Source organism: Crocuta crocuta, unplaced genomic scaffold (genome assembly GCF_008692635.1).
Source record: "Crocuta crocuta isolate KB4526 unplaced genomic scaffold, BGI_CrCroc_1.0 scaffold693, whole genome shotgun sequence".
Lineage (NCBI taxonomy): Eukaryota > Metazoa > Chordata > Mammalia > Carnivora > Hyaenidae > Crocuta > Crocuta crocuta.
Genome location: NW_027527545.1, coordinates 1108007 through 1132365, shown reverse-complemented (window position 1 = coordinate 1132365; position 24359 = coordinate 1108007). Strand labels below are relative to the sequence as shown.

Here is a 24359-nt window from a genome sequence, read left to right as displayed (position 1 = left end):
GCGGCGCTGGCGGCTCACCTTCATCATGAGCACGATGGTGTTGAGGGCGATCATGGCCATGATGGTGTACTCGAAAGGCGGGGACACCACGAACTGCCACATGCGGTACTGGAAGCTCTGTTTGTTCTGTGGCATGTGTCGCGTCAGCGGCTTGGCGCTGATGGCGAAGTCGATGCAGGCCCGCTGCGGGAGGGAGGCCGGCGGCGTGAGGGCCGGGCAGCAGAGGGNGGGCGCCGCGCACCCTCCCTCTAACTGGCCACAGCCCCCAGGCACACCCACTCGAGTCTGTCCCTCCCCGCCCCGAATTCCTCACTCCTGTAAGCTCTTTCCCACGACCCCTTCTGTCAACACCTAAGGTGCCTCAAGAAGTCGCCATCTGCCGAACCTCACGCTGGTACGGCCCCCGTGACCCCCCTGAATCCGCTAAGCCAACGTGGGAAGTGGGTACCGTTAGTAACTCTACTTTGCAGGCGAGCCAAACAAGCTCAGAGGCGTTAAGCCATTTGCCTGAGGCAGCACAGCTGCTAAGGGGGCTGGACTCGAACTTAAACCAAAGTCTGACACTGAGTCTAACCGTTCTTTCCTGCTGAATTCTTTGCTTCTTTTCCTCCTTCTCTTTGAGGGAGGGAGGGATAATGGCTATTTAGGGTTCGGGGCCCACAGAGCAGAGGAAGGATGCATTCCAGGTCCTCCAGCCAGCTTGGACAGTTCTAGAAGAGCCAGGGGCCACATCTGTACTCTCGAGAGGGCTGGATTTTCATTCATAAATATTCACCATGCTGCCCTCGGGGGATTACACTCCCCCACTGCACAGACACCAGACATCGATGTGTGACTTGCTCTGGCTCAGTGGACAGAAGTGTCACTTCCAGGCACAGACACTCCCCCCCCCCACCAAATTGCACACTGGTTTGCCACTGTCTCTTCTTGATCTGAAGTGCCTGAGAGAGCAGCCAGAATAAAGGAAAAATGTGGACCAGGGCCTCCCAGACATGTGGTGTTGGATGAGGAATCAACCCTTTTGTGGATCTCTGGCACTGAGATTCTGGATGCGCTTGTTACTGCGGTATAACCTCGTCCAGACTGACTGATACATACACCTTCTTTAGGTGTGTTTTCCCCTGGGAACCCCACGAAGGGCCGCCCTACAGACTGAATGCTGCTTGGAGAATGAATGGTGCCGTGCCCTCTCCAGATGCCCCCAGGAGCGGCTTTCTGGGTGGGCGCGTGCGCATGTGCGGTGGGGGTGTCGTCAATTTTTAAAGGAAGGATGCAACTGGGAAGCGGCACCTCGTTTTTCTCCAGGCTGTATTCCTCCATCATCTTGTCCCCCTGTTCCTGGAAGGTGATGATGATCAAGGCCACGAAGATATTGACGAAGAAGAAGGGGAACACCACGAAGTAGACGACGTAGAAGATGGACATCTCCATGCGGTACCCGGGGCTGGGGCCCTGGTTCTCGAAGGTGGCATCCACGGAGTGCTTGAGGACCCTGGGGGGCAGAGAGCGGGGCAGAGAGCGGGGCGGGGGGAGGGGGAAAGTGGGACAGGCAATGGGGATGGAGGGAAATATTAAAAGAAAACAGCACAAAGATGGAAGTCGTCATCATTTTCTGACGCCAATTACTGTGGTTACTTTACGAAGCCGGGAGAGTTTCCACCCCCTCTGTCTGGGAGGAGTTTTGACAGCAGCGTCCTGAGGGCTATCAGGGGCCAGAAATGATTTTATTTATGCTCTTGGCAACCCTCTCAGGGAGGTTATTACTGACCCCGTTCTGCACATGATGAAACTGAGGCTGAGCCATTTAAAGGGACTTCTCGAAGTCCACCCACTAAGGCCAGGCCAAGTTGAGATGGGAAACCAGGCTGGTGGTGATGGAAGGGAGTGTGTATGGGGGTCATGGTGGCACACACATAAGTGTGTGTGTGGGGGGGCATTTAAGCATCGGTGGTGGTGCTGAGAAGGTGTAGTGGGGACGAACATGAGAGTGTACATCTGCATAGCTGCTCGAAACAGTTGCATAGGTTGTGCACTGCTCAAGGGCTCTGTGTCTAAGGAGACACGACAGATCTGTGTATTTCCAGTGACAACTTTTTGGCAGGTGGCCATAAAGTACCTTATTTGAACAAAATCATTAAGTATATTCCGACAATTTTTCTGACAGATGGAAGTGAAGTCTGTTGAGGAAGGGCTGTCTAAAAAATTTGCTCAGAGGTGCCGCGTGGGCTAGCACTGTCCCCCGTGCATGGGTGCTGGGTGTGTGTGTGGGTGAGTGGAAAGGCATGTGAGGGGTGGTGTGCATCCTGAGAGAGGGAAGGAGGGAGGGAGGGAATGAGGGTCCCCAGGACACACGCTGGAATCAGGTGGCGTCTCTGAGTCCCTGCGAGGAGGCTAGGGTGCGGAGAGGGAGGCACCTGCCGTGGGCACAAATTAAGGCGGTGCCAAACCCCTCAGCTGTTGAGAGAAATAGTATTTTACCACAATATTAAAAAAAAATCACAGCGAGTGCTCCCCCCCCAATAAACCTCCCTACAGACCCCGTGGTGAAAAAGGTATCCAAATTTTAAGTAAAGACAGGTGGGGCTCTGGACTTGCACACTTCAGCCTCACCCCCGCCCTGACTGGCTCTGTCTGGGTGAGGAACGGTCCTGGGGTCAAGGGGACTTGGAAAATGTCACATCCGGGCTGTGTCCTTGATCTGTGCTCAGCAGCACAGAAAGGGTTAAGAGGATGTGGCTGACTGTGTCCCCAGAGCCTTTCTGCAAATGGGAACTAGCACGGGGGGGGGNTCTCCTGTGGAGATGGTGAAGAGGGTCAGCAGGGCCCACAGCACGTTGTCGTAATGGAACTCATACTTCTTCCACTGTCTGTCCCGGGCCTTCACCTCATTCTTCTCATACAGGAGGTACTTGCCGCTGCCGCGGAAAAGGGGGGCCGTTAGCGGACGCAGGAGGGGACCCTCGTCTTTGGTGGTCGGAGATGGGAGGACGAGGGGCCCCCCCGCCAGCCCACACGGCATCCCTCGGCCCAGGAAGTGCCCGCCCCGCTCCGTCCCGTGTGTGGCTCTCTGATGCTGGAGTCCTCAGACGCGGCCAGGGCCCTGCTCCCAGCGGGAGGGCGGACTCAGGACCCAGTGCTCACTTCCAACGTGAAAACTTCCAGTCCTGCGGGTGAGAGCCTCAGGTTCGGGGGACTGAGAGCAGGGAGAGAGACAGGAATTTTTCTGGGTCCATCAGGCCCCAGGGGGCGGGGGCTGCTCCTTTTCAAGGGCCAGGGACACAAGGCTTAGCCTCAGACACGTGGCCGAGAGTGTGGGTCCTTCCAATGGCAGGAAAACAGCCACCAAGCTAACAACAGGCTGCCATCTCCTGCGTGGTAACATTTTACACAGCGACAGCGTGTGTTGGGCTCTTAGCAACGTCCACCACAAGGGGGCGTCCGGGTGGCTGAGTCGGTTAAGCCTCCGACTTCAGCTCAGGTCACCAAGGTTTGTGAGTTTGAGCCCTGAGTCAANTGGCCGAGAGTGTGGGTCCTTCCAATGGCAGGAAAACAGCCACCAAGCTAACAACAGGCTGCCATCTCCTGCGTGGTAACATTTTACACAGCGACAGCGTATGTTGGGCACTTAGTAACGTCCACCACAAGGGGGCGCCCGGGTGGCTGAGTCGGTTAAGCCTCCGACTTCAGCTCAGGTCACCAACTTGAGGTTTGTGAGTTTGAGCCCTGAGTCAGGCTCTGTGCTGTCAACTGTCAACGCAGAGCCCGCTTCAGATCCTCGGTCTCCCTCTCTCTCAATTCTTCCTCTACCCACCCCCCTCTCTGTCTCGCAAAAATAAACATAAAAAATTTTTAAAAATTTCCATCCTGAGGATGACCCAAAGATGCGGGGGACTTCAGGTCCACAAGTTCTCATCCACAACTCCAAAGTCTAGAAAGTTCTGAAAGCCAGATATTTTTCTCTTAACTCGGAGGGTGACATGTTATACGGCTTGCAGACCAAATGTGCACTTGTTTCTGCACAGCCCACAAACGAGGCGTCGTTTTCTACGCTTTCAAGTGGTTGAGAACAAAAGAGTGCGTTCTTGACAAATGAAACTTATGCCGACATTCAAGTTTTCGTTTCTAGAAATAAAATTTTAGCAGGAGCTGGCTGGCTCAGACAGATGAGCATGTGACTCTTGATCTCGGGGTTGTGAGTTCACGTCCCGTGATGGGTTTAGAGATTATTAAAAACAAAAGAAAAATATAGAAATAAAATTTTATTGGAACATTTGTTTATGTGTTGTCTGGCTGCTCTGTGCCATTTTTAAGTGTTTATCTTTTGGGGGGGGGGCAGAGAGAGAGGGAGACACAGAATCCGAAGCAGGCTCCAGCCTCTGAGCTGTCAGCACAGAGCCCGATGCGGGGCTCGAACCTGTAAACCGCGAGATCATGACCTGAGCCCAAGTTGTACGCTTAACGGGCTGAGCCCCCCAGGCGCCCCCGGCTGCCCTGTGTCATGACGGCAGCAGTGAGCAGCTGCAGCAGAGACCACAGACCCCAAAAAGGCAAACATGCGTGCTCTCTGGTCCATGGCAGAGTTTGTCCATCTCTGATCTAATTCGTTTGGCCACCAAACCTGCCCCATTTGGACATGAATCTCTTCATACTTGTTATTTGTCCCATTTGGGGCAGCCAGTCACATGTTTCCCAGAAAAGAAAAAAAAAAAAAGAAAGAAAGGCTTGATCACAGGGATGCCGGAGACCCAGGTGAGGGTGTCACGTCCCATGCGGGGCACGTATCACACCATCTTTCTAAAACAACTGCAAGCTGTTCTTAATTTTGAAACACATCTGCCTGTAGAGGTTTGCAAACGAGGGGACATGGACGTGTGTCAACGTCCCCCAGGCCACCCCAAGCCGACGGCTGGCGAGTTACGCAGGCGGCTTGCGGCGCGTCCCACCCACAGCCACGCGGGGCAACGCCCACGCCCCTCTTCCTGCTCGGGACCCAGGGGGGCTGCACCCGCCTCGCTTCCGGAGCCCCACACTCCGCGGCTTCCAAGCCCGGTGGCGGTGCTTCGGGGCCCCCGCCCGCCCCATGGGGACACCGAGGACGGCGGAGACCCACCGACAGTCTTTCTCAAACTCCTTGGACTCGTCGGTGCAGTGGAAGAACTTGCCCTTGAACAGCTGCACGGCCACCACGGCGAAGATGAACATGAACAGCATGTAGACGATGAGGATGTTGAAGACGTTCTTGAGGGAGTTCACGACGCAGTCGAACACGGCCTGGGGGGCGGAGTGGACACAGCGCTTGAGGGGCGGGGGGCCTGGCCCGGCGACCGCCTCCTGCAACCCACGCCCGGCTCGCAGACCCTTGAGCCACGCGGTTAAGGCCACGCGGTTCTCTCTGGGAGGGAAGTGCTGGGGCCGCGCTCGATCCTGGGTTTCCATGCATCTCCCCCCACCCCCACCCCCCGCCCCAGGTTTCCACTCCTGGGTAACGGGGCCGCTTCTCTGAGCCTAACATGAGCTCACAGCTCTGCAGGGCAGGAGGAACGACCCTCAACAGAGAAGGAATTTCCAGTTACTTCTCTGTCCCTGCTTCACTGGGGGCCGCTTTTCCCCACCTGGAGGTGCGCGCTCCTTCCCTTTTGACCGCTGACCAGCAGGGGGCGCTCTGACCTCGAGAACCAACCTCACGTGCCCAGGAGATTCTGCCCTGGGTGCCACGGAGTCCTCCCACCGCCTCCCGAAGAAGGCAGGGGTCCGGGCCTGGAATGTCTCCCACCCGGTTCTGCTTCTAACCGCAGCGTGTCCTAACCACGAGTGGACGGGGTCCCCGAACTTACTGGAACTACAGGCTAGCTCTGCCGGCCTTCCCCAGGGGAGAGAGTGCATAGCTTTCATGGGGGCTTTTATTTATTTTTATCTAATTCAATTAATTAATTAATTAATTAATATTTGAGAGAGAGAGAGAGAGAGCGCGCGCGCGCGCGGGTGGGGGAGGGGCAGAGAGAGAGGGAGACACAGACTTCGAAGCAGGCTCCAGGCTCTGAGCTGTCAGCACAGAGCCTGGCGTGGGGCTTGAACCCACCAACTGTGAGATCATGACCTGAGCCCAAGTCGGACGCTTAACCGACTGAGCCACCCAGGCGCCCCTCATGGGAGCTTTCAAAAGGGCCCCTGACCCAGAAAAGGGGAAGAACAGCAGAACTGAATACTGCTGGGCTTCCCCGCATTTCGATGCAAGCTTTCGTGCCCACAGGGCAGCCACATATCGGCTAGTGACAGTGCTGAAGTCCTGGTGACATGACAGCCGGCATTTCTCTAGGGCCTGCAGGAGCTGAGCAGTAAATAGAGCTGACTCGCATGGTCCACACTTCGTCACTTTCCACTTTTCAATCCTTCTGAGCGAGCTAGGAATTCTTGCTTAGTTGCTACTGTTAACACCTAACTGATACTTTTCCTCTTTAACCCATGTTCAAAGTCTTTTTCAGGCAATCTTTTTGGCTAGATTTTAAGCTTATTTTTTTTGAGAGAGTGAGAGAGGGTGCGTGCGAGAGCAGGGCAGGGGCAGAGAGAGGGAGAGGGAAAGAATCCCAAGCAGGCTCCTCGCTGTCAGCGCAGAGCCTGACGCGGGGCTCAATCTCATGAACCGTGAGATCGTGTGTGACCTGAGCTGAGATCAAAGAGTCGGATGCTTAACCGACTGAGCCACCCAGGCGCCCCTCTTAGGCTAGATTTAAATAACAGTATCTTCTCTTTCGGGAACATATTTAGTTTTATCTTCTACTACCATTGGGTTCTTTCTGCTTTTCCAGCTTGAGAACCTTGACGTAGAATTTCTTTTTACAATACGTTCACTTAAATTAAAGAAAAAAAAGTGATGCATGAAATGAACATTAAGAGGTAATACGGGCGGCCCTCAGGGGGAGCACCGATGGAAAAGAGGTGTTTGCATGACTGCGTTTCATTTCCTTTTCTTTTCTCCTGAATCACAAACTCTGGGAAATGCTGGCTCACGCTGTTTTGGAACAGGAGACCCACGAACCTAGAGCTGGTGGGTGAAATGTCAAAAGCTACGTGGGACCGGAAACCTAGTTTCTTGCTTCCCACATCAGGGCCGTGCCCTACGATATCCATACGATGTCTTCACGGCAATTAGGGAAAGGGATCCTGACCTCAAGGCATTTCATCTAGTGGAAAATGGTCATAATACACAGATTCTGTTCGGTCAACTCACTTTACTGCCATCTGCTGGAGGGTTGTAGTAATAACTCTATCCACCTATGACGGATGTGATGTTATTCAGCACCCCTTTCAGTGTAGCGTCCTTGAGCAGTGCACAACCTGCCCAACTGTACGTGGCAACCCTGACGGGCCTCCCGCACGCTCCAATCTCACCTTGAGCTTTGGCAACCGCTTGATGGTTTTAAGAGGTCGTAGCACCCGGAGGACTCGGAGGGATTTAATGGTGTTGATGTCCTTTCCTTTGCTATTGCCACTGTGGAGGGATGTTGGGGTGCGGAGAGGGCGAAAAGAGGGAGCAGAAGTCAGTCTGGGTGGCGGGGGGGGCCCACAACTCCATGTGACCCCGCCCTCTCAGGCCTAGCAGTCTTGGGGGAAAGGCAGACAGCACCCCTGCTGNCTCCCCCCCCCCCCACCTGGCCGCCCCAGCCAGAAACCCGTCACGTTCAGCTTCCCGTTCTCCATCCCCAATGGGTTACCCTCCTAACCTCTCCATCACCGTCCCTGGCCACTCCCCCATCTTATCTGGACTCCCATTACCCAGCTCCCCTCCCCCCTGCCCACTCCTTGTCTCCCTCTGCTTCCATCTCTTCTGCACACAGCGGTCAAAGCCAACGACCGTTGTCACTCTCCTCAGAATCCTTCTGGAGCAGTCTGAACCCCCAGAACTGCAAACTTCTGGCACGGCATTCAAGGCTCTTCGAAATCTAGCCCCACTTACCTTTTTCCTTTGCATTCCCATCGACCACTATGCACCCCAAGCCCCAGCCCCACTCTTTGCCTCTGCTGGTTTTTGCACATACTGTCCTTGCTAGCAGTGCCCTTCCGCCTCCCGTCCGCTCACAGGCCTGTGCAGCCCCCCAGGCCAAGGTAAGAGCCCCCTTAATCTGACAGCTTCCCCTGACTGCCTGTGGTTCTCCCGGACCCTGGTGTCTGAACCATCTTCGGCCTCTGGCTTTAGATAGAGAACCTCTCATAGGCTTAAACCGGGATCTGATCTGTTCTGTTGTGGGTTCATTTTCTCTTTGATCTTAGTTTTCATCCTGGCTTCCGCCACGTGCCTGGCGTGGTCTCCCAGGCCATGCGTGAACGGATCCAGATCAGGGTCTTTTGAGGGTCCCCTGGCAAACATCTCCCCAAAGACCCCTCGTGGGCCATGCATGAAGCTCTCCCAGAGACCCCCACCATGGTGTGTCTGGGTATCTGGGCACAAAAACCTCCTCCCCCACGCTTTTTTTTTTCTCTCTCATTTTTCAGGGACTAAAGTGGGGGAAGTGGGCTTTATCGTGCGGGGTGCGGATTCAGCCGGGACATGTCTTTCCCTTTTGAAAGCCAAAGCCGTTATCTCAAGGCCGTGCCCCTGAGGAAGGAGACGCGCAGCAAGAGAGTCGCTGAGATCACTTGAAGCAGAGCGGGGACACAGTTAAATAACTGGATCGTATGGGGAAACGGCTACTTCTTCTTCAAGCATCTTTCAGGCCTTTTGCTTTGGTGAGAGCGGAAGTCTCCAAGATGCACTAAAATGTCAAGCAAGGGGGCACCGGGGTGGAAGAGGAACCAGCTAGAATCTTGAAGGGCTGGATGCGTGACGTTTGGAAATGGGCCTCCCACGGGCACATCCCCTCCTGGGAAGGTGACTCCCCGGCGGTCACGGGGCCCTCTCTCCCAGGAGGCGCTGTGCCCTCTGGCCAGGCTGAGACACAATCTTGTGTTTACTGAGGCACCGAGGCGTGCGCCTGGCAGCTCGGGTCCTGAGCATGCAGGAGCGGCTCGATCAAGGCGTTCTCCCAGAAAACCACCTGCTCTTTGAACCGCTTGCCTGAGGGTGTGGATGTTCTTTGGAAGGCTGCTCCCTCCTCTCAGAGCCCACGTCCCGGCTGGTGGGCCTGTCCCCCCTTCTCCCATCCCGGGGTCCGGGCGCGATTTCTCCTCCGGTAACCAGCTCACCGCGCTTGTCTGCCTGGCTGCAATCAGACCCTGGGGAGCTCCCCATCCCTCCTCTGCCGAGACCTGGACTGATGGTGAGTCATGATGGGAGGCGGAGGCCATGAACCCTGGGGCTCTGATCACTGCAAACAACCGGACAGCAGCAAGGACACAGGCCACGGAAACAGGCCCAGCAACAACATGGCCGCACCAGAGCACGGAGAACGCGAGACAAAATGAGAGAGAGAGAGAGAGAGAGAGAAAGAGGACTTTACCGTGTACTGCTCCTGGTGAGGTGGCGCCGGTGGGAGAGACAGATCGTAAGTGGCCTCAGAAGAGAGAACACAGAAGACACACATACACACACGCGCACCTGAGCGCCCCCTGCCCCGCCCGGGCACTGGGGGCGGGGCAGCCTCAGGCTCGCGGCTCTGGCCGATGTCCATCAGTCCACCTGCAAGTCCCCGTTCGGTCCCCTGCGCTCGGCAGGCTCCTGGCACCGCCCAGCAGCACCAAGAAAGCCAAATTTCCAAGTAGCCGGACAGCCAGAAAGTCGTCAGTTACCAAAGGCGAACTGGCCCCTGAAGGTCACTGCCAAGAGCTGGAAAAAGCTCCGGAGGTTCTGGGAGGGTTTAGGACTTGGGGACTTGGGGGCACCAGGGTTTGAATCCCAGCTCTGCCTCGAATTTCCGTCCTCGTCTAGAAAGCAGCTGATGCTTGATGCACAGCAGCTACGGCCGTGACTGTACCCCCGAAGCTACGAAGGAGACCGAGGTCGGTCAGTGTCGAGTCCCGGTTTGGGCTGCAGCCACGGAGGCGGCTCTCAGGAGCCCCGGGGACCCGCGAGGCTGGACGAAGCTGTCAGCACCGGGCAAGGACCTCTGCACAGCTCAGCTTGGGAGTCAGGCTCGGCCTCATCAGGACTCACTGACCACGGCTGGAGGTCAAGGCCAGGGAAACCCGACTGCCGTCAGTGGATAGAAGCCTTGCCGTCAGGCTGGTGCGGTCCAGAACTTCCCACCCGCTGCCCCTTTCGAAGTTAGCGATACTTCCAAAACCAGAACGGTTTGAATGCTTCCGGACATTCCCAACAGGCTCTTCCTCCCCAGCTTTACCTTCTGAGTTTATCTCAGCGGTGCTCAAAGCTCAGTCCATCTAGGAATCATTGCACACATAGAATCACGTCCATTCTCCCCGGTGAATTACTGACAGGTCTTTCAGTGACAGTGATTTCCGCCTGTCTTTCTGCCTAAAGTCTATGATTTTTGCTGACTTTGGGTGTAATATGTGAGTCTTCTGACTGCCACCATGCCTGTGGGAAGGTGGCCCCATTACATCCGCTTTCCGGATGAGGAAGCTGAGGCCCAGAGAGGGAGAGTGACTTGCCCAAAGTCACACAGCTAGGAAATGGCAGACTGAGATTCAAACCCCGGTTTGTGTATCTTGGGCTCAAGTCTTCTTTCCATTTTATTCACACGCAACACAGAGAATGCGTTCGGGGCAGGGGCTGTTTGGAGGATGGGATTAAAAAAAGGTGGCGGCCTGAGGGCTCCTTCTTCGGCTTCCTGGCAGTTTGGCTCCTGGGCATGCAGGAGTGGCTTGATCAAGGCGCGCTGCCAGCTGTGCTGGCCTGCCCTGGGGGAGGAGGGGCAGCGCCAGATGGACTCTTGGCAGTGCGGGCAGGATCATGATCCACCAGCTGCTAAGCGTCAGCTGGCCGCCCCGATGCACGGGCGCAGAGCATGATGCCACGCGTGACGGCTCGTGAAATGGTGTGTTAATGGTGGTCGTGCAAACATGGCACACACAGTCAGTATAAGGAGCAGGACACACACACACACACACACACACACACACACACACACACACACACACACACACACACACACACACGGATCTGGGTGAGGTGCGGGAGGGGTGGAAACTGTCGGCAGAGCTGCCACACGTCCCTTGGACGCCCATAGGGATAGTTTCCCTGCATCCGAGACGGGGCCGTCATCACGGTGCCGAGGCAGAACCCTCGCCTCAACCCCCGAAGGCCGGAGCAGCACGATTCCTTTCAGCAACGAAGGGAGCAGGCTCGTGTCGCCTTCCCGTGACTTTGCAGGACCCCAGGCCGGCTGAGGCGTCATGGCGGCGGCATCCCTGAATCTGACCGTCAAGCCCCCCGCTTAGCGATCCTGCCACACTCGCTCCCTGTCCCGACCCCGCTGGGCCTCCACGTTCTCATCTGCAGGGCGGGGATCACAGGACAACATCCCACAGGAGGCTGTGGGGAGGGGCTACCTCTGTGCCAGTGGGGACCGTTATCACCAAGTCAGCTGTTTTCTATTTTATGGGGAAACTGAGGCAGAGAGCAGGCTGAGGGACTCACACGTTGAGGACAAACCAGACAGACCCGCAGGAACCTCTTTCTAAAGCAATGAGACTGATCTGACGCCTATGGGCTCTCAGCCTTGTCCACGAGGAAGGCACAGGGCAGGTAAGTCGAGCCAAGGACCAGAGAGGAAGGAAGCAGAGGACTCTGGGGTCGGGCACTGAGGCTGAGACCCCCAGAGAACCCCTCCCCCACTCCTGCCACTGTTGACATCCACGTAGTAACAAGGGAAGACAATAAGCGACGTCCTTACAGGGACAGAGACGTTCTCAGGCACAAGAGGCCAGAAACCCGCAGCCCGGAGAAGGATTCTGAAACGTGTCCGGGGAGAAAGGCAGCAGCTTGGGGGCTCCCTCGCTGGCTTTTTGGCGGATTAGCCCCAGACATGCAGGAGTGGCTTGATCAAGGCGTCTGGCCAGTTGTGCCAGGCCGGGAGTCTTTGCACAGCAAGGCAGGGGGTGTGTGGCCGGGGGGCAGCCGAGGGCCCACCTCTCCCATCCCTGTGGCCACCACAGAAGGGTGCTCCCGTCACTACCAGCTTTTCCAAAACCCCAGGGGAGCTGCTGACGCTGGTCAGGATGCCCCGGGCGAAATCTCACAACCCACCCCCAGCTCCTGTCAGATCTGTGAGCCCATCGAGGCTCATCAGATGCCCTTAAATCCCAGTCTGGACCTTTTCCTCACACAGGAATTTTTAAAAAGCACAAAAAACTAAACATTCAAAACAGGGATCTTTCAAGGTCACGGGCTGGCTGGCTTTATGCCTGTAGCCGCTTCCCAGAAGCAGCTGAGAAGAGTCGCTACACTCGTGCTGCCCAATCTGTGAGCTGGAGGCTCGTTTCGAACGCGCCCTCGGATAGCTTCGTACTTGAGAGGAGAATTCAGAACAAAACTCGGCTCCTTCTAGCAAAGTCTTCTGCAACACACAGACTCATTCCGCTGATGGGTTTTTGGGTGGAAAAATAATTTTGATTTTGCAGCCTGTCTGCCTGGAGCAGAGCTTTGGGGACCCCCGAGGTGGCATAGTGTAACCTACCCGCTCATTACGGCACAAGTCCCGTGGCTGGAAGCCCCCAGTCTTCTGGAGGCTCCTCCTTTCCCCAAGCTGTGGGGTCAAACTGGGGGGTGGAGGCGGGGCAGGATGACAGCGTGGGGTCCCTCAGCATGTCGGCTCTGACAGGTCTGGGAGGGGGAAGCGCCGAGGCGAAGGGCGAGCGGACTTGCGTCAGCTCACACCCAGTGGGGGCCACGGGGGGCGAACTTCACCGCCCAGGGCGTGGCTGGCACAGGGGTGGCTGTGTGGGGGGGCCCCCAGATCTGCCCCTGCTCCCGTCACCTCCTGGGCCCTAGGAAACTTGGGGGCTGCTGGAAAGACACCATCCTGGAGTGCGTGCGGAAGTATGGAAGAGGTGTCCGCCCAAACGTGCCCTTCCTGGTCACAGCAAACACTGCTGCGCAGGGCAGGTGGGGGCGGGGTCTCCTGCCACCCGAGCGCGTGGCAAAGTGCCCGCCTTCTCCAGGCCACACAGGCTGCGTGGATGGTCAGGCCCACATCACCGAAAGATAAGGGCCAGGGTCAGGAGAGGGAGGGTGGGAGGGAGCGAGGGAGAGAGAGAGAGAGAGAGGGAGGAAGAGAGAGAGAAGGAGAGAGAGAGAGAGGAGACACACACATCACACATGCTGAGTGGGCTGGGTGGGCAGAGAGACACAGAGACACAGAAAGTGATCAACAGAAAAGAGAAAGTTGGTGGGGGGGCGAAGGGGGAAAAGGAGGGAGGCGCACAGAAGGAGGGAGGGAGGGACACAGAAGGAGGAAGAGCCCGAGAGGCGAGTCAGAGGGAAGGGGGACAACGGAAGAGAAAGAAACAGGGCAGGGGATCTGAGACAGAAATTCAGACAGATGGGGGTGGAGACACATGGAGGTTATTTCTACCGGGGACAGGCTCATTCTAGCCTCAGGGAGGAAGACGTTTGGCTCTTCAGAGTTGAAATTTTCTCAGGACCTAGTATGGNAAAAATAGTATCTTGTTTGTACTTTACATTTCTCCAAATTCCAAGGAGGCTGAATTTTCTTCATTTTTATTAGTTGACAGCATTCTGTAAAATTTCTGTTTACGTCCCTTCCCTTATCTACTGAGTTTTGTGTTTCTCAGTGATTTGCAATTGCTTTTTATATGTGAAGGCCATCAATTCCCTCTTATTTGTGGCCACTTTTCTCCTCTAATTCATTGTGCAGTTTACTTATTTTTTAAAACCATAGAACATTTTAATAACATAGCCAAACTTTTGATTTTTAAAAAAAATCTCTTCCATTACTCTTTAAATACTCAGTCATTTAAAAAAGGGAGAAAGGGATGAGGGGTGGAGGGAGTGAGGAAGGAGGAGAGAGAAAGGAGACAAGGTGGCAAACGAGCAAACATAGAAAGAGGAAAAGAGAGAAGAAGGAAAAGGGAAAAGGAGTTGGGAGGGAAGTCTGGCCAAAGGCAGAAATACAGTCAGCCCTTGACCTCCTCCTCCGTCTCCACCAGCTTGGAGGCATCCAGAAAACCCTGGAGCTTTCCGAGTTGTTCTGACACAACTTGACCGCGTGGTGTCCCCAGGCAAGCGTCTGAGAGTGGCCCATTTTAGTCCTTATTTGGAAACGAGCCACGGCTCTGGCCTCCTGACAAACCGAATCGTCACTGTTTGGCTGGGTGGGGGGCGGGGGGGGCATTCACAAGAAGCCCGTGAGAAGGAAGGAAGAGGCACGAAGGAAGCCTCTGATTCCTTCCTATGGGGGTGACGTGGGTCAGAATCCCTCTGAGACTTTCCTTGCTGGGAGTGACCTGCTGTGGTGGCACACAAGGGGTCCCCAGGAAGATCTGTTTCCGGACAAAGAGCTGGTGAAGTCTTCTCGACCTGTCCCTAATGTCTAGAACTTGAGGAATGCACTCCTAAGTCTGCTCTCAGGGCCCTAAGATCTAGTGGGTGCTCGGCCCTTGGGTACCATCTTGAAATGCTGTCTAGAACTTGGGAGCCACCTTGGAATGGGTCCCCACAATTTGGGAGCCATCTTGGATAGAGTGGCTGCCCGGCCCTTGAGAGCCACCTTGGAATGGGTCCCCACAATTTGGGAGCCATCTTGGATAGAGTGGCTGCCCGGCCCTTGGGCGCCATCTTGGAATGGGTCCCCACAATTTGGGAGCCATCTTGGATAGAGTGGCTGCCCAGCCCTTGGGCGCCATCTTGGAATGGATCCCCACAATTTGGGAGCCATCTTGGATAGAGTAGCTGCCCGGCCCTTGGGAGCCATCTCAGGGCTACACAATGAGGCATGGCCTTTCAGAGGGCAGAGGGTCCTAGGACCTGCCAGGAGAAGTGACAGACACACAGGGGAGTCACCAGGTCTACAGCTACGGGGCCTTCAGACACAGGGTGGGGGTCCGAATTCTCATGCACATCCATGTCCTGACTTTCTCTGCAGGGGTCTCAAAGGGGCAGCGGTAGGGGTAGAGCGGGAAGAGCAGAGAAGATGAGATGTCCCGGCGGGGCTACTCTACGGAAAGCAGCGAAGCAAGGGGACACGGACGGCTGTGAGAGGAGGCGGGAGGTGGGGTCCCTTCTCCTTCTTCCTCCACAGTGGACGTCATGCGAAAGCCAGTCGAAGCTCTTCCTGGAACAGCATGCGGAGGCCTCCCCCCCACCCCCCAGAGCCCACTCTCCCATCCCTACGCCCTGAGAACACGTTCCCTGGTCCAGGGGGGCAGCCCCCGGCTGGGGGGGGGGCAGAGACGCAAGTGGAAGTCTCAAGAGGAGACTTACGTGAAGGCAAAGGCCACCAGGGCCCCACTGACCACTATGAAGTCGAGAATGTTCCAGAGGTCGCGGAAGTAGGCACCCTGGTGCAGGACGAGCCCCAGGTCGATCATCTGGGGGGAGAAGAGACGGGGTTCAGGTCCTTCTCACACTGCGGGGAGCAGCCCCCACCCTTCCAGTCTCTGGGGGGGGGGCACGGGGAGGGTGGGACAGTGGCCGGAGGACCCGGNCCTGCCCCTACCTCTCTCAGCTCCCCCCACCCTGCCCCTCCCTCCAGCCCGTCCTCCCCAATGAGGCCAGAGGGTGCCCGTGAGCATAGGCATGAGCCCAGTCAGGTCCTCCTCTGCTCAAGAGCCCTCTGTGGCTCCCACCGCACTTGGGGTAAAAGGCAAAGTTCTCCCCGTGGCCCACAAGGCCCGGCAGGATCTGTCCCCGTCACCTCCCTGCCCTGGTTTCTCCACTCTCCTCACTCACCCCTTCCAGTTCTCACCGCTGCTCCAATACACCAAGCATTTCCAACCCCCCGGGGAAGCCACCTACACCAGGGTGGGCTTCTTGAGGGTGAATGCTCCCTCGGCTCCCTGGGTCCCTCAGCACTCACCTTGATCACCATCTCAAAGGTGAAGACGCCTGTAAAAACGTAGTCAAAATATCGCAGCACCTGTAGGGGACAGAAGCAAGGGGGCAGCAGATCATTGGCTTGTTTCAGCTGAGTCCCCAGGAGCCCAGCCAAGGCCCACTGGAGAGCGTGGTCTCCAACAAAGCCCCCGAGGAACAGACTCTCCAAGTAGAGGAGGAAACATGGATGCCACGTACAGCTGGGCAGGGTGTGCACTGTACACGGGCTCATCCCTCCCTGTCTCATAGTGTACAGATTAGTATGTTGTGTATGAAACTGTCCAGTAGATGGCAGAAGAGTCCTAGCAAAATCACTCCGGGTGGTTTGCAGGCCCCAGGAAGGGCGCCTCCCCCCACCCCCCCCAAAGCTCAATATAAAGGAAAGGTGATCTTGGGGAAGTTCAGGGAGGGCTATAACCCTGTTGGTGACCAGTCTAACCTCCCAATGCCCTTGACCTGCTGAGTCTCCTTGGTGAGAAGTCCTAAACATGACTAACTTTCTAAGCCAGACACTGGGGGTCAAGCTCAGCACTGCGGTCTCCCCCACCAGCTCTGTGGCACATCCTCACCAAGGTGGGGCGATTCCCCCCACCCCCTCGGACGGAGCCAGGGCCGGGTGCTCTCTGCTTGGATGAGCGACGGCCTGCAGCCTGGCCCCTATCCAGGCCATGCCATAGCACAGCTCTGGTATGACCTTGGCGTGAGGACGTGGTTATGCCAGCAAGGTGAGTGCAGGGGGCTGATTCCATCCGGTTCGCGTTGGAAGAGCTGACATTTACTGAGTACTACCACCAGAGGGCGCCCGTGAGCACCAGAGTCACGGTAGGGTCCTTCTCTGCTCTAGAATCCTCTGTGGCTCTGATCTCACTTGAGGCAAAAGCCAAAGTCCTTCTGGTGGCCCCCAAGGCCCCGAACAATCTGCCTGGTCACCTCTATGACTTCACCTCTGCCCACCTCCCCCCCACCCCTTGCTGATTCTACCCCTATCACTCTGGCTTAACCTCAGGGCCTTTGCACAGGTGGTTACCTCTGCCTGGAATGCTCTTCCCACGTCCTACCTGATTCCCTCTCCCTCTTCCTTTATGGCTTGGCTCAAATATCCCTTTCTTGGTGGAGCCGTCCCCCACTGCCTGTTTAAAGTCCTACTTTCTGGCGCTTGTGATTTTCCTTACCAGGCCAACTACCCACCCCTGCAAACTATTTGTTGTAATTTGTTATAGTTCTTGGTAACCTCATTGTCTATGTTCCTGACCTGATGTCAGCCCCATACGGCCAGGGATGTGTGGCTGTGCCTGTAGTGTCTCCAGCTCATAATACAGGCTCAAGCATACAGTCGGCACTCAAGACGTATGCTGAATGAATGTATGAGCAGCGGGAACTGTCCTGGGTCCTGAAAGAGCTGGGCTCTGCCATCTGTGTGGTCACAACTCACATTCCCATTGCATGGGGTGCTTGAAAGGCCATCGGGGCCCAGACTGGCCAGGATGGCTGGGTCCTCAGGTGGGGTGGCGGGTGCAAGTGGCTGCAAGGATCCTGGTGCAGAGGAAGCAGTTCAAGCGCACCGGGAGGAGGGCTCAGCATGGCTAGAGGCCTGGTGCTCTGGGAGCTCTGGGAAGGCAGGGACCATCTCCTGCCCGGTCCATCCTTGAAGTTTAGCTCTGCGTGTGGACCGTAGTATTTGCTCATTAAATAATTACTAAATAAAGCAATGAATGGAAAAGAGAGGGGGGGCCCCTGGGTGGCTCAGTCAGTTAAGTGTTCGGCTTCGGTTCAGGTCATGATCTCACAGTTCTCACAGCTGTGCTGACCACTCAGAGCCTGGAGCCTGTTTCGGATTCTGTGTCTCCCTCTCTTTCTGACCCTCCCCTGCTCATGCAGTCTCTCTCTCTCTCAGAAATAAATAAAACATTAAAAAAGTTTAAAAAACTAAAAAATTCTTAAAAATAATTAAAAAAATTTTTTTTAAATGTTTTATTTATTTGTAGGAGAGAGAGAGAGAGAGAGAGAGACACAGCATGAGCAGGGGAGGGTCAGAGAGAGAGGGAGTCACAGATAGAAACAGGCTCCAGGCTCCGAGCTGGCTGTCAGCAGAGCCCGATGCGGGGCTCGAACCCACGAACTGCGAGATCATGACCTAAGCGAAAGTGGGACGCTTAACCGACTAAGCCACCCAGGCGCCCCTTAAAAATAATTAAAAAAAAAGAAAAGCAGAGGGGGAAAAAAAGGAATGAAGGGAGTGGGGGAGGGGCAGGCCAGGTGGTCAGAAAAATCACCTTCTGGAGAACTGAGGGGTTGTGAGTTCGAGCCCTCACACTGGGTGTGGAGAGTACCTAAAAATAAAATCTTACCAAAAAAATAAATAAATAAATAAATTCTGGAGAACCGAATGAAGTCGGACCAGAGGAAATCAAGGAAATTAGGTTTGACTCTATCGGACATGCGGATCCTCCTGCCGTGTGGCTCAGTCTAATCCAAAATTGTTTTCATGCTCAGTTATCACAGGGAAACGCAAATCAAAGCCCCAGAGAGGCTGCAGTTCGCACCCACCAGGTCGGCGGAACAGGGAGTCTCCAGGCCCCCTGAGTGTGGACAAGCGGGGGTGGGGGTGGCTCCCCCTGCCCCACCCTCGGCCGGCGCAAACCCCCGGCTGCATCCAGCAAGCCCGACCTCATGCTAATCCTATGATCCAGAAACTCCATTTATGGTTTTAGCCCCCGGAGAGAGTCTAGACCCGGGGCTGGAGGGTGCGGTGAGCGCTTCCTAGCCGGAATCGATCCAAACGGGCACCAGCTGGGAGGTGGGGACACAGCGCCACACGGCGGAACATGAAACCGCCGCGGACACACAAGGACACACGCTCCGGGCGCCATAAGAGAGGCCCTCAGGGCTCCTCCAGCTGGCTGCGCACCCGACTCTGTGCCGGAGGGTGCCCGAGCCGCTGGGAAAATCGGAGGCGCCGGGCTGGTCCCAGGAGGGAGGCGGTGGCTACCGCTGTGGACCCTGGGGCCGGCCGTCCCCCTGGGTGGGGCCGCCCCGTGCCCCTCAGGGGACCGAGCACCCCTCTGGACGCCGGTAGCTCCTCCCATTCCCCACCCCAAGTCCTGACAACCGTATGTGCCTCCGGACGTCCCCGGATGTGAACCCCAACTCCAGGCGGAGGGAAAAGGGGGCACTGAGGGGGTGCCCGGTGTGGGGGGTGGTTTTGTGGGGGGTCCCCGGGCATCCGCGGGCCATGCGAGGCCACAGTGCCCTTGAGGAGGGGAGGGCTTTGAGGAGAGAAGTTCCCACTGCGAGAGGCTGCAATCGGGGGGGCTGGTCCGAGCCCTCCTGGGCTCCTGGGCTCCCTCAGAACCGCAGCGGTGACCCCCCACCCCCCCGAGCCTTCTCTGACCTTCCGGAGCTGGCGGGGGGGGGTTGCTGACCTCTCTGGGGACGCCCCCTCCGGGCCTGGCTCCCTGCAGCCCCTGGGGTGTGGGGGGCAGGGCGGGCTGGCGGTGGATAACAGCGCAGCCTCTGCCCTGCTACTAGTTCCTTCCGGAAGCCGTGTTCTAATTATTTCCTTCCAACTCCCCCATCGGGTCCCCAGGGGCCCCGCCAGGCCTGCAAAGGAAGGGAAAGTGCAAGGTAAGCTGCTGTGGGCAGCCTTGATTTATGGCGCTTGCCCAGCTTGGCCAGGCTCCTAACCTACTTAGCGAGGGTGGCACGGCCTGGCTCCCGGCGGAAAGTGTGCCTTTGGCTCCGGGCAGGGGGGCAGCGATGCGGGGCAGGAAGGAGCCGGGGAAGGCGGTGCTGCTCCCGGTGCGGAATCTGCCATGCCCTCGCGTCTCGGTGCCTCGCTTTCGTCCCCCAACCACAGGCGTGCGCTCATTCCTGCTGGGCAGGACTCCCGGGCGGCCATGCACACAGTAGGTGCTCAATAAATGGAGACGGTTGAAGGAAGCAGTGGGAGCGACGGGGGCGGCAGAAATGGAATTGTGTTGTGTGATCTTAGGTCACTTAACCTGCCCGAGCCTCAGTGTCCCCATCTGACAAATGGGGGTACCTGGAGAGCTTACATGCCAAGTGCCGGGGCTTATGTCTGAACCACAAGAAGCGGGTTCAATTAACAGGAACCGCTAGCAGATCCTGGACCCCTAGAAGGAGAGCTTTTAAACACCTAAAAAGCGGATGCTGTGTTCCTGAGTCGCGTCTGGGTGGCTCCGGCGGTTAAGCGACCGACTTCAGCTCAAGTCATGATCTCATGGTTCGTAGGTTCGAGCCCCACATCGGGCTCTGTGCTGACAGCTCAGAGCCTGGAGCCTGCTTCAGATTCTGTCTCCCTCTCTCTGCCGCTCCCTCACCTGCTCTCTTTCACCCCCTAAAAATAAGTATTAAAAAAAAAAAAAACCCAACCCCCCAGTCCTTTCTTTCAAAGCTCACATCAAAACCAGTAAGTCTGTTTGGTGAGCCCCGCCGCTGCGAGGACTCCTGTGGAGCCTGGGGCTCCCTGCGTTCCACACTCCCTCCACCAGGGATTCCAGCAACTTCTGGCCCCTTCCGCTCTAGGCTGCCCACCCCCCACCCTGTGCACAGAGCCACAATTTCCTAAAGGAACGTCCCGCCCCCAAGCGCACACTCGACCAATCAGAACGTCCCCGCCCGCCAGCGGCTGTGGGGTGCCCAGGGCTGTGCGCAGGGGTAACCCCGACATTCCTCGCACCCTAGCTGGCAGCGGTTAGGACGCAGGGGAGAAGTGGGCCGGGCCGGAGGCGCAAGGCCAAGAAGGGGCCCGCGGGGTGGGACTCACGTTGTTTCGAGGCGCATTGGGCTGCACCGGGTCCTCGGCCGCCAGGGCGATGCTGCTCATGGCGATGACCATGAGGATGCACATCTCAAAGTAGCGCAGGTTCAGGATGTAATGGCATAGGCGGCGGAGCCTGTGGGGACAGATAGGTGTGCAGGGGTCCACTCAGACCTGGGGCTCACAAGCCCTTTCCTTCTGTAATCTCCTCGTCACCTGCCATTCCCTAAGCTCTCTAACTCCCAAGGTTCTACACCCGATAAAGTATCAAGATCTTCCATCTGGGGGCCCTCGCGGGGGTCGTGGAGCCCCAAGAAGGTAAGGGCGCCCTTCAGCCAGGGAAGATATTCACAGGCCCTGTTGATAAGTTCCTTGCACTTCCCAACAACCGTCTTGGAAAATCTTGATTCCCCGGATGAGTTGAAGAAATACTGTTCTTGCTTCTGTAGGAGATGAAGGGTTTTTATGCATAAAATGTCCTATGGTCAAACACAATTGGGACATTCTGGGTTAAACAGATTGTTTTTTAATTCATTGAGTGACCTTAGGCAAGTTACTTATCCCCTGTGCCTCAGAGCTCTGTCGTGAAATGGCCATAAGTATGGTGCCTACCTTTGAAGAATGTGAAGGTCAGAAAAGTTAATACAGGCCTGGCACACAGTAAGGGCTCCAGAAAACGAGTTACTGAAATTGTAAGTTGCAGGCCTTATCAGAGCCTTTAATCTGGTACTAGAATAATACCTAAGTACTTAACTTCTTAAGTGGAGCTAATAATATTAATAAATGTGTCATAAAGTTGTGCGAATGGCAGCAGGGCTGAGTTGTTAAGATCAGGAATGCTGGCGTCAGTCTGGGCTCTCCCACTTGCTTGCTGTATGAGCTCGGACAGGTGACCTCACCTCTGTGGGCCTCAGTTTCTGCATCTGTTAAATGGGCATAAACACCGTACTAATCCCACAGGGGTTATTATGAGAATTTTTTTTTAGTTTGTAAAGCCCTCACAACAGTGCCTGGCACTAAGTGCCACGTAAGTGTTTTCCTAGAAGAATAGAGAGTTTCAGCCAAATGAAAAAAGAGCGTCACACAGAGTGAGGCTCAAGCGTCCCAAGAGGTAGGTTGCAAAACGCAGGTACCGCCCAGCTTATCTGACATGAGTTGTCTTTGTCAGGAAGCATTTTGAAGGACCAGGGTTCAAGAAATACCCTTCAGGAAAAGAGATCCTCTGCCTGGAATCCAAACACTTGCGGAGCACAGATTAGGAGCGAGAGGTCCGGGACCAGAGCTGCCACGTATGACTGCCTGGGTTGTGCACTGCACCAGGTAGCCATTTCTTAGGGGCTCCTCTCACAGTACAGAGAATATTTATGACAGTGATTTCTAGCCGATGGCAGGAAGGGGTCTTTCCTGCCGAAATGAGTCCTCTACGAGAAGTGTCTATCTTATAAGACATAAGAAAGGGGCATCATTTTTCCATTTGCTCAAGAATCCCCCCGTGGACATGGGGCGCCTGGGTGGCTCAGTCGGCTGGGCCTCCAACTTCGGCTCAGGTCATGATCTCACGTTGGTGGGTTCGAGCCCCGCATTGGGCTCTGTGCTGACAGCTCAGAGCCTGGAGCCTGCTTTGGATTCTGTGTCTCCCTGTCTCTCTGCCCCTCCCCCTCTCATGCTCTGTCTGTGTCTCAAAAACAGATTAAAAAAAAGATTAAAAAAAAAAAGAATCCCCCCGTGGACAAATCGTGATCTGGGGAACGGCCCTGCCCGTTCCCTTCTGTCTGGGCCTGGCCTCCGGCTTGACCTCGAGCGCCTGGGCCGCAGGCCGCACTCACGGGTTGGTGGTGGAGAGGACGAACATGGAGCTGTAGGGCGGCATGGGCTTGCGGCCGTCTTCCCCAGCATCGTCCTCCTCCTCCTCCTTCTTCTCTTCCTCTTTTTTCGGCAGTGGGTCTGGGTTGGCGTTTTTGTTCACTGTGGGGACAGGAATCAACACAAGGCTCCCTCTGCGATTTCCCATAAGCCTCCGGGCTCCGGCCCACTCCCCAGGGTGGACGATAGGCGGCTGACATCGACAAAGTGCCTACTATGTGCCAGGCGCCACGGTGTGCCAGCAAATCCTCACGTGACCCTACAAGCTCTCCATTTTATGGATGATGTGACGATGGCACCGAGAGGGGCAGTGACTTGCCTAAGGTCACACGGCCGGGAAGGAGTAAAGCTGGGATCTGAACCGGGTCCCAGAGAGCCTGCTCTCAGCCACCTGACCGATAACCTTGGGTCTGGAGGGACCCTCATGGGATGTTAACACAGACCTGCCCCCATCCCACTGGAACGTCACAGCATCATTTGTAGGCAGGTCACGTGAGCCCCAAGAGCCCCACCTTAAAGATGGTAATACTGAGCTCTCTCTTTGTCAAACTGTAGAGTCTGCCCCCATTAATTCGTCTCTCTTGATGGGAAGGGCCGCTATGCTCCTGAGCATTGATCCCGCAGCCTAACCTCGCCAGGAGTCTGTGGACAGATGGAGCGTCCCTGAGCCTCAGTATTTTCATCTGTAAAATGGCACAATGACCAGAGTCACCCTGTAGACTGTGGTGGGTGTTTATTAAGTGGACTCACGGAAATCTCTTACGTAGAAGTGACGCTACAGGAACCCTCTAGTTAACCTAGTTCAGAAATATTTCTAGGGGCACCTGGGTGGCTCAGTCGGTTAAGCGTCCAACTTCGGCTCAGGTCATGATCTCACCGCTCATGAGTTCAAGCCCCGCGTTGGGCTCTGTGCGGATAGCTCAGAGCCTGGAGCCTGCTTCGGATTCTGTCTCCCTCTCTCTCTGCCCCTCCCTGCTCGCACTTTATCTCTCTCTCAAAAATGAATAAAAGTTAAAAATTAAAAAAAAAACCCAGAAATATTTCTAAATTCTTAGTGTTTCTCTGACCCCAGTCTTCCACGGTGGGGGGTCTGGGGGGGATCAAAAACTGCTGAGCCTTCCAGGGCCTGGACCCCCACCGTCCAATAGCGCAGCTCGTCCAAACCACGCAAGGCTGTAGGCGTGAAACACCCTGAATTTCTGAGACAGACTACAAGAAAAAGAATGTGAAAGAGCTGGTGAATGGCGTTAAAAATATTGGCTGTATGCTGAAACTGCAGCATTTGAGACAGACACCACTTTGTGTTTAATGCAACTTATTATTAGAGTTCATTTCATCTATTCCTTTTGTTGTTTGTCACCCTTTCCTCCCTCCTCCTCTGCCTTCCCTCATTCACTGTGGCTACGAGATGGTGTCAAGCCGTGCGCGCGGCCCGTGTCGCATTCTTTCTGGACAGCGCTGCTCTGGGGAGTCACCCCGGGCCCCTCGATTTCCATCGGGAGGATCCACGGCGGCTCCCCTCTGGGGACTCGGGATGCGGGCAATACCGCTAAGGCCTGCCGAGCAGGGACAAGCGCCAGGCGCTGCTGGCATATTATCTCATTTAACCCTCCAGGCAGTTCTGGGACAGAAGCCACATCTAGGCCCATTTTGAGAGGCAGAAAACGGAGGCCAGAGAGGTAAGGTCACTGTCCAGGGTCACCCAGCGAGCCTCCAGGGTCTGGGTGCAGGCTGCCGCTCCGGGGGCCCGGCCCGGGGCTGTGGGGA

At 56.0% G+C, this 24359-nt stretch overlaps 1 protein-coding gene across 1 annotated transcript in view; it reads right to left on the bottom strand.

The window, feature by feature from the left end:
- Nucleotides 1-24359, bottom strand: part of CACNA1A (calcium voltage-gated channel subunit alpha1 A) — a 181704-nt gene that overhangs the window by 46457 nt on the left and 110888 nt on the right. Inside the window, exons 21-30 of the mRNA XM_077765843.1 lie at nt 23731-23801; nt 22556-22694; nt 20736-20865; nt 15933-15992; nt 15338-15444; nt 7390-7489; nt 5111-5271; nt 2778-2915; nt 1291-1492; nt 19-183 (exon numbers count right to left, since the gene is read on the bottom strand). Coding sequence (XP_077621969.1) covers nt 19-183; nt 1291-1492; nt 2778-2915; nt 5111-5271; nt 7390-7489; nt 15338-15444; nt 15933-15992; nt 20736-20865; nt 22556-22694; nt 23731-23801 — 1273 coding nt within the window. The remainder of the gene's footprint in view (nt 1-18; nt 184-1290; nt 1493-2777; nt 2916-5110; nt 5272-7389; nt 7490-15337; nt 15445-15932; nt 15993-20735; nt 20866-22555; nt 22695-23730; nt 23802-24359) is intronic.